Source organism: Carassius carassius, chromosome 18 (genome assembly GCF_963082965.1).
Source record: "Carassius carassius chromosome 18, fCarCar2.1, whole genome shotgun sequence".
NCBI classification, from domain to species: Eukaryota; Metazoa; Chordata; class Actinopteri; order Cypriniformes; family Cyprinidae; genus Carassius; species Carassius carassius.
In genome coordinates, this window is record NC_081772.1 from 22,528,871 (window position 1) to 22,538,522 (window position 9,652).

General features: G+C 36.8%; 1 protein-coding gene across 1 annotated transcript in view; it reads left to right on the forward strand.

The window, feature by feature from the left end:
- Positions 1–5,030, forward strand: part of LOC132092669 (uncharacterized protein C14orf132-like) — a 29,454-nt gene extending 24,424 nt beyond the window's left edge. Inside the window, exon 2 of the mRNA XM_059499002.1 lies at positions 3,777–5,030. Coding sequence (XP_059354985.1) covers positions 3,777–4,007 — 231 coding nt within the window. The 3' untranslated portion in view covers positions 4,008–5,030. The remainder of the gene's footprint in view (positions 1–3,776) is intronic.
- Positions 5,031–9,652: the final 4,622 nt, after the last annotated feature.

Here is a 9,652-nt window from a genome sequence, read left to right on the forward strand (position 1 = left end):
TGTGTAAATACACAGTGACCATGTAACTGAATAAATTAACTTTTTTACATTGAACAGATTTTTGCTGATTCTAAACAATCTGAATAAATACATTTTGACAATATGATTATTTAAATAATGTAAAATAGATGCAAATAGTAAATAATACAAATTTATATTTTTGCTGATTATTGATTTTATTTTGCTCTAAATTATGTATATTCAGAATATTTTAATGTTAACATTTTGTAATATTATTTGCAATAGTCCAAGCTGGTCATTTGTTTGTTTGTTTGATGAAGGCAGTGCTTATGATAATTATTAGTTGCTCACACGGCTTTCCCTATATTTTTTTTTTTTTTCTTCATTGATTTTACATTGGAAATTCACCAACATGCATAGTAGAATTGTATTTATTTTTAATTTTAATTTTATTTTTTCTAACACTGACACATTTAGCTCTCCCTCTACGTTCTTGTTCTCCTACAAAAAGTAAGAGAGCTGATTGGAATGTTTAGGTTGGAGAAACTTAGCAGAGATTGAAAATATCAGGACAGGACATTAGTGGTTTGTTTTTGGTCCATGTGACTAAGGAAATTGCATAAGAAAGCTTGGGCAGCTACAGATATTTTACTGTTTAAGTATGTGTGCATTTGTTTGCATTCGTTATTTCATTTTTATTAGGTGTCCCATAGTGTCTATTTGCTACTGTGAGCCTTTGGGCTCTTAGCAGTTGTCCTTTGAATCCTTCATATTGAGCTCAGAGGAGAGGCATCAGGAAGCATGGGAATCATTAAGAGTTAATGCAGCTCTCTGAATGGTATTAAGCTCCAGGCAACTCATTTCAACCATTGCCTGTGCAATGAACAGATACTTTTGAGTTGATGTGACAGTTGCATTGTATAAAAGTCTTAAAGGTTGATATTCACATAGCAATTTTTATTTTTTATTTTATTTTTTAAGATGTAAAATCCATGACTGTCATTAAAAGTTAAAAACCGTTAGATGAGAACGAGGTCATGAGAATATTGAGAACCTTTGAATGTGATTGATTTAAGTGGAAAAAATGCAAAAGAACAGCTTCATTTGACAGTGAAGTGCTCTCTTTGGTTTAGAGTTAATAGGGATCAGTGTTTGATTCATGATATATTGTGTTCAATTCATATATTACTTTTGTAAAATTGTATTTCTTAGTCATTGTGAAGGAGAATTGTTCCAAATATAAAAAAAAAAAGAAAATAAAAAAAGTTTATACATACAATGCAGTTCAATACAGCTTTCAAGCAATGGTGAAAAAAACACAAAGTTTTGTGCACTGTATTCCAAGTCTTTTCAATCGACTAAAGCAAATCGTGTGACAAACATAATATAAGTTCTTATTCACTGACAGTCTTTTAAGATTGTAAAAGATTTAAGTAAGATTTGTGAGGTGAATCAGTCTGATTCATTAGCGAAACATTCAGGCTGTTTTTGTGCACTGGATCAATTGATTCATTGAAACAATTAAAATCAAAAGAATCGTTTGTTCACAAATCAGATAAAGCTTCTCTGATTGAACACACTAGCTGAATCAACACTTAAATATCAGCCTGTGTTGCAAAGAGGACTGTTGAGAAAAATCTGCACTCAGACAATGTCCTTTTCTAAGAGTGTGAAATTTATAACATTGGGGTTGAAGTGGAAAAGGTTTTGTGCTGATTTATTGAATAGTTCTATTATTTATATGTCTGTTTTTATGTTTCAAAAGGATGAGAGAAGGTTTTTTTCTCTTTAAAGATTGATGGAGTTGTTCTGTCCGTGAAGAGGAGCAGCAGGTGCAGTGCTGTATCGATTGCTGCTCCGTTGCCTCTGTTTAACACAGACTTCACTAATCAGCCAATTACTGACCTCTGAGTCATAAATCAACTTAACATCTCAAAACAGTTCTGATTTTAAGTCATATGAAAAAAACTATCATTCTGCTCTGCTTCCTTGGTCTTTATGTAAGCTTGGCAGTTTGACCATAATTCAGCTGTTCAAGTGTGCTGTTGCCTTTAGCAAAATGGAAAACATTGCTAATATCAAAAATGCAGAGCAGCATGACATAAATAGTTATTGATTGTTTATTCAATATAAATATGTATTCAAATTAAAAATAAATTTTCATATGAAATGTTACACATTTTTGTGGTATAGCACAGAAAACAAACAACAACGAACTTAGAAACTTAGAAATTGCTAGTAAACTTCACAAGTAATGGCAAGTAACACAGTGAATTAAAGGGACAACAGATCAACCAAAAATGAAACAACCAAAAATGAACATTTACTCACCCTCAAACCATCCAAAATGTAGATGAGTTTGTTTCTTCATCAGAACAGATTTGGAGAAATTTAGCAATACATCACTTGCTTACCAGTGGATCATCTGTGGTGAATGGGTGCCGTCAGAATAAGAGTCCAAACAACTGATAAAAACATCACAAACGATCCACAAATAATCCACACTAGTCCATCAACTAACATCTTGAGAAGTGAACAAGGATCTGTCTTGTATGTGTGAAGTTTGCAGCTTGTAAGGATGTAACACCTCAAACCACAGCATAGACAGGTGTGCATGTCAGACTGAATAGAGAGGAGATGAATTGGCCATCACTGGGTTCTTTGTGATATTTTTACCCTGGTGGTGAGAGCCTTTTCATCTCGACTCAGTGGAGGCTGTCAGACTCTTTACTGCCCCATGCAGGTTTTGATCAGCCCTGAAACAGATCAGACACGTCTCTGGAAATAGCCAAATAGCCAGAATTGTTATTCACCCCCGTTCATGTTCACACTTTAATCGTCAACATGTAAATCCGTTAGACACTTTGTTGTGAAGGTTATGCAAAGACTGCTCTGCTTTTTGAATTACTAAAATTTGTTTTTTTTTTTTTTTTTTTTTTACTGTGAATAATTTTCAGTGAATAGTCCAATTTGATTTATTAACACAGGTGGGAAATATAAAACAGTTTTATAAAACATGGTTTATGGCTCAAATCTTCCATACAAAGAATTAGAAAGCCCCAGGGATGCTTGTATAGCCATAGGGAGATAATTTGGTATATTTCTTGCTTTTGAAAAATTTCAAGTTACATTGTCACTTGCCAATTATTATTTATTAATAATAATAATAATAATAATGAAAGTAGTCATAGCCATAGCCGTAGTAGTAGTAGTAGTAGATAGTGAATAAATTAACAGTGAATAGTGAAAGTAAATTAATTAATCATATTTTACCTGTTCGAAAATTCAAAGCAACCTACAAATCATTTAATGTGTATACTTTATCAGTAGTATATTTTCAGTAATATAATAGTTTATCATCTACATCAGTAATGCAAGTCAGTGCACTTACTGTACCCATTTGAGGTACAGTATGTCCTTTTTCTGAACAAAATATAAATTAAATTAAAAGTAAAACTTTTGGTGTCATATTACTAAGTATTTTGTGTGTGTGTGTGTGTCATATTAATGTCATATTATTATTTGCAATAAATCTAAATGGAAATAAATCAATAAATCAAAACAGAATGTATAGGCCCATTGCATGGTTCATGGTTCTTCTATGGCATCGCTGTGAGAACGCCATTTGGATCTTTTATTATTAAGAGTGCAGTGTATCTCGAGCTGTAATTGTGCCTAGCAGGGATTTCAGTGAGACTCTTGTAAGATGTCTATAAAACCAGACCAGGATGCACATCAGAGTGTTACTGATGTAGAAGAGGGAATCATTCGGTTGCATGATCATCTGTCTGACCTCTTCTCTTCTCCATCATCAGATCCCTGTGATGACAGGAGCCTTCATGGACTCTTCGCCTCACGATGACTACAGCATGGATCACTCTCTCTTCAACTCCTCTGCTAGCGTCCACGCCGCCGCTCTGGCAGCTCACAACCAACAGGAGGAGCAGCAGCCCATGTCCCGGGACGCCATCTGGCTGTGGATCGCCATCACCGCCACCATCGGGAACATCATAGTGGTTGGCGTCGTCTACGCCTTCACGTTCTGACCTCTGGAACGAAACCAGCTGAACTTTGGAGACATATTCGGCTTTGAGTCCCCCAAATATAGGGCCCCTCATCAGACGAACAGTGTCTGGAAAAAAATAATAATCTACACCTTTTTTTTGTTGTTTATTTGTTTGGTTCCAGAAATTATTTTTGATTCATTGTAAGTTTCATGTTGAAAACTTTTTAACTAGATTGTTTATAGCTAAACAAGCGTAACGTGAGGAAAAATGACATATTTCATTATTATTACAATTTATTTTTTTCTCTGAATGACTAATACTGCCAGACTTTTGCCAAATAATTTGTACGTTTTTGCTTTTAGTATGTAATGACAAATGTTGTTATTAAGCTTTAAATGTCTAGAGGGCAAACACTACTCTCTGAAAGTCATCCAGCAACCTTTTTAAAGCGGCGATTACAAAGTTGAAATGAATCCCAAACCCATTTTGGAAAGGTAACCATAAAATAATGTAAATACAGGAAGTGCAGTATGTAAGTGCCCAGAACAGGAAATTAAACCTTTTTTTTATTATTATTAAAGAATTTTAACCTTGGTCAGAATCAGAGATGACAAGCGATGAAAGCACTTATTCATGGGGCGTTTATACTCATTGGTTGATTTATTTATTTATTTATTTTGTCTTTTTATTTCACCCGAGCATATGACAATTTGGAGACAATCTCTTCTCTTAATTCTTCGCATGGTAAAACCACCACTTTAGTTGATGAAAGGTTCAGTTTAACATTTAAGAAATACACCACACAATGATTTTAATTAAAACCTGCATACCAGTGAATGATTTTATACCAATAAATCATTTCTTTCCCTTAGTTGAGGGTGACAGGTCCAGCTTGTATTTAGAAGCCTTGCTTTTAATGAGCTCAGCATAAAAGGTGGGGTTGCTATGGCGACTGTCTCATGCTGTCTGGGAGAAAGTGGCTACGACTTCCCACATCACACACCTGCAAACATCTTTACTGCCTGCTGGCACAAAGCAACTGTCCAAACAAACACACATTTCTAAAGAAACTAGATGACAAGGTTAATCCAAGTTCTCCCAAAAATTTAATTTGGCTGAAAATCTAATCGCCCTCAGGCCATCCAAAATGTAGATGGGTTTATTACTTCATCAGAACAGATTTTTTAGCAATCTGAAAATTTTGAAATTTAGCAATACATCACTTGCTTACCAGTGGATCCTCTGTGGTGAATGGGTGCCGTCAGAATGAGAGTTCAAACAGCTGCTAAAAACATCACAATTATCCACAAGTAATCCACATCACTCCAGTCCATCAATTAACATATTGTTTCTGAGAAACAAATTAATAATTAAAATATTTTCTTCTTCAAAATGTTGCTTCCAGCTAAAATTTGGTTTCCTAATATTGCTTTTTCCAGAAAAAGTCACCGTCTGAATCAGGAGAGTAATATGCACAGCTCAAGCAAGCAAAAAAATAAATAAATTGAAACCATTCCAAACAAATATGTTTAAGCAATGTATCCATTACTTTGGATTATGACTTGATGATGATGTTGTTATCAGCTGTTTGAACTCTCATTCTGACGGCACCCATTCACTGCTGAGGATCCATTGGTGAGCAAGTGATGTAGTGTTACATTTCTCTAAAATTCAAACTGGCGTCCCATCATATGATAATGCTCGTCTTTTCAGTAGTGAACAGCAGAAACACCTTTTATTTATTTTTTTTAAGATCTAATTCAGTTCTGTTTTAATTCTTATCATGTAACTGTCAAATGTTTTACAAGACTTCTATAAGTCAACAGGTGTCCTTTAAGGTGTTTGACCAACTAAAAACAAGAAGGTTTAGAAGTTATTTCATACCAGATGTACTTTACATACCAATACTTTTCACTGCAAAACTTGAAGGACAATTACTAATTGAATCGATATTGACCAGAAAGTTTTCAGACTGTGACGGTCACTCTATTGATCTGATCAGTGGACTTCGGACCTTAATTAGGCTGACTGGTATAATGAACCAGTTTTAGCTATGGTTCTGTGGGATGAAATGCTCTGGGACCAAGCCGAGATGATCATCAATCATCTTCTCTGTAGTGGATTGCACTAGGAAATGGAGTTGAATATATGCTGAACTGGAAAATCGCCCTCACTTTATCATTGACTTTGATTTATGGACTGGGAGGTCTCATGTCGGTATGTAAAAAATACTTAACAGATAAACTCTTAACTGCCACGATGAAGTTTGATGAAGAGCTGATTGTTAATTTTGGTTTATAATACACTTTAATTAGAAATACTATTGAAATGTCTTTCAAAGTCTCTTTTCGATTAAGTAAATAAGCTGCATTTTGCTGGTACCATTGCAGTTCCTAATAGAGGGACATATGTTATTTAGACTAGCTCAAATCACAATCTACAAACCACAGTAAACCTTCATTTAGAAGTGTGCTGTGAAGTAACAAACAATTTTCTGCTCAGCAAACAATGTTGATATTAAGATTCTTAGTCAAAGTCCTGTCTGTTGTTGTTGAGAGGTCTTTATAGAGGCCTACAATCTATTGTAGAAAATGAACACTGGTGTTCTGCTTCACTTGCACTGCAACCTGTTTCTTTTTGTATTGAAAAACTACTGTTGAATTAAACGACTCGTTGAACACCAGCTGTGTGACTGTCATACACTTATGATAACAAATCTGCTTGTCTTTTTCTGACGGTGATGCTGAACAAAGCAAAACCTTGTCCCCTTATAACCTGTTTTTTTTCTTATCACTATATATAGCCTAATACTGTACCACAAATCCCTGAGACTTGCTTTGAGTTTGAAAATCCTTCAGAAGCCTCACTGAAATACTTAATATCATAGAATATTAACTATTGAAAAAGGGTGTTGTATAAAAACATCTTGAACACATGGAAATCATGGTTAATCAGTTTAGTGTATATACAGTATGTCCAGTCTTGAGTATCTTCATAAAAATAAACATATTTTGTTTTGTTTATGCAGTTGTTAATGCAGTTCTAAACAGATAAGCCTATACTGTTTCAAATGTTAAACCCACTTTTAGCCATTGTAAATTTTGCGGTTAAAAGTAAATTTGTAAATTATTTGAAACATTGTTTCAGAGAAAAGATAAATGGGTCATTTAATTAAAAGTGAGTATTTTCTCAATCTTTTCAAATAAAATTCCAGATTCTCAAATCTCCTATTTTAACCTAAAGTCACTCTGACAGTGAAGAATGGAATTAATATTGTATATTAATAAGGAAAAACTGGCCATCATATATACAAGGACAGAGCAGGAAGCCAGGGTGGAGCAGTTGGAACTGGAGCCCACTGGAGCGGAGCAGGTGGAACTTTCATCCTGCCCTGTCATGGCTATGGAGACCATTTAGGAACTCTCTAACCACTTCATCACAACCACCGAGGCCGCCATTAACCTGTTTATGTTCTTTGTTTCAGTCCTACCTGACCAGACTTGCTCTCCTGTGCCATCGACTCCACTGTGGTGGTTCTCTGCTCTGCCTTGGTGGGCTTCTGGCCCAGCTGTTCGGCTGTGGTGGTCCTCTGCTCCGCCGTGGTTGGCTTCTGGCCCAGCTGCTCGGATGTGTTGGTCCTCTACTCTGCCGTGGTGGGCTTCTGTCTCGTCTGCTCAGCTGTGGGGGTCCTCTGCTCCACCTTGGTGGGCTCCAGTTCCGCCTGCGCCGCCCCAGTGGGCGCCCCAGTGTTTGTTCTGTCCGTGTCTGATTTTGGATTGTGTATACTGCCTTTGATTCTCTGCCGCCCGCCAGACATCTGCCTGGTACTGTTATTGATTCTGGATATTCCTTTACACACTTGAAGCTGTTGGTTGATTACTACCTGTTTATACCATTCTATAATAAATTCTGCAAATGAATCCGAACGTCTCTGACTCCTCGAAACAGACAGGATGAGACGAGGATCTGGATGATCAGCTGAGACGTGACGAGGCTCTGGAAGTTCAGCAGAGACGTGATGAAGCTCTGGAAGTTCAGCAGAGACTCCACTCCTGAGTGGAGTGCCCTCTACTGGAGTTCATGGGCACTCCAGCTGATGATCGTGACAGTCCTTCTGATCACAAAAATAACACAGAATTTGCATCCTTATTTTTTTATCTCATGTAGGCTATTGTAAAATATTTTTCTGAAATGGGCACTGAGGTCAACCCTATGTTACCCTGGTCCAATCAATTTAAAATTTCCATAAACCAATCAGAGTCTAATCTCCCATTCCCTTTAAAGGGGTCATATGATGTAATTTAAAATGTTCCTTTCTCTTTGGAGTGTTACAAGCTCTTGGTGCATAAAGAAGATCTGTAGATTTGTAAAGACTAAAGTCTCAAATCCAAAGAGTATAACTATAAAAGTTAAAGGAGTCATGACCCACAATTTTCACTTTTCCACGAGAATCAATGTATGTTATGATTGCCTAACGATTATACACTGGCCAGGAAGCCGATATTTAAAAGTGAAGCGTTTGTTTACCTCAGGGTTTGTAAAATAGCCCACGTGCACGCGCACTCAAATACGAGATTTTGATTTCTTCCCCGTCAAGACGGGGCAGGATATACCATATATGGACACCGCAGCAGGAAGCTCGCCCCTTCCCCTCTCCCCCTCATATTCAGTCGAGAAAGACGCTGGAGTAGTGCACACGTGAGTTGCTCTGTGGTTGACTGCCAGAATCAACATGTAAATGTGTTTTCTCTACCAAGAACGAACCTAGCTATCAGAGACCAGTGGATTAAATTCATTTTTAATGACGCGGTTCCTTCAACCCTTCCACTGGCTTATCGTTACGTGTTTGTGCTAAACATTGTACGCCGAAATCCTTCACAAATTTGGGGCAATATCAGGCGAAGTTGGCATCGAAGCTCGGGAAAAGCGCCATTCCAACAAAATTCCCTGCAATTGAAACGGTAAGACTGTGTTTTTATTGCTCTTCTGTGTGTAACAAACAGCATCTAACTGCTAATGCAGCTATTGTATGCTATTGCGTCTGTCACTAGACAAATAAACGAAAGACTGGAGGTGAAGTAATTATTTATGTTCCCTGTAAACGGACTGCAAAAACGGACTTTTGACTGCATTATAATGATTTCTTAATTCAGAATATGATCAAGATTGCGTAGGTTGATGTGTTCGGGGAATTTGCCAGTTAATAGTAACATTTAAAGCCCCTTAAGTGAACGAAATGACTCGAAAAAAGATTTGTTCATTTTGATGAACAACTTTGAACAAGAGAGTCTGGCGTTGCCAGATTGGGTGTTTTTTCCGCTACATATTAAGGCCGGTTTACGGTGTGTTTTAGGTGGGTTTTCGCCTGGAAGGCTTTATAGAAATCTGGCATCCTACTGAATGAAGTTAAACTGAGAGAGCGTGGCGTTCACAGACACCAGAATGAACGACTTCACAGTAACGTTCATCAGGCAGTAATGCAGTACGTTCAGTTCATGTTCGCCCAAAATATGAACGAGTTCAATGAACGCGTTCAGGCACAACACTAGCAGGAGTATTAGCTTCGAGGTATGGGGAATGGCTGCTAACGTACTTTGCAAAAAACAAATGACTGAGATCATCATGAATTCGGTTATTGATTATTTATTGCCTAATGCTTACATGAGGCCCCGTCTAGTTTGTGT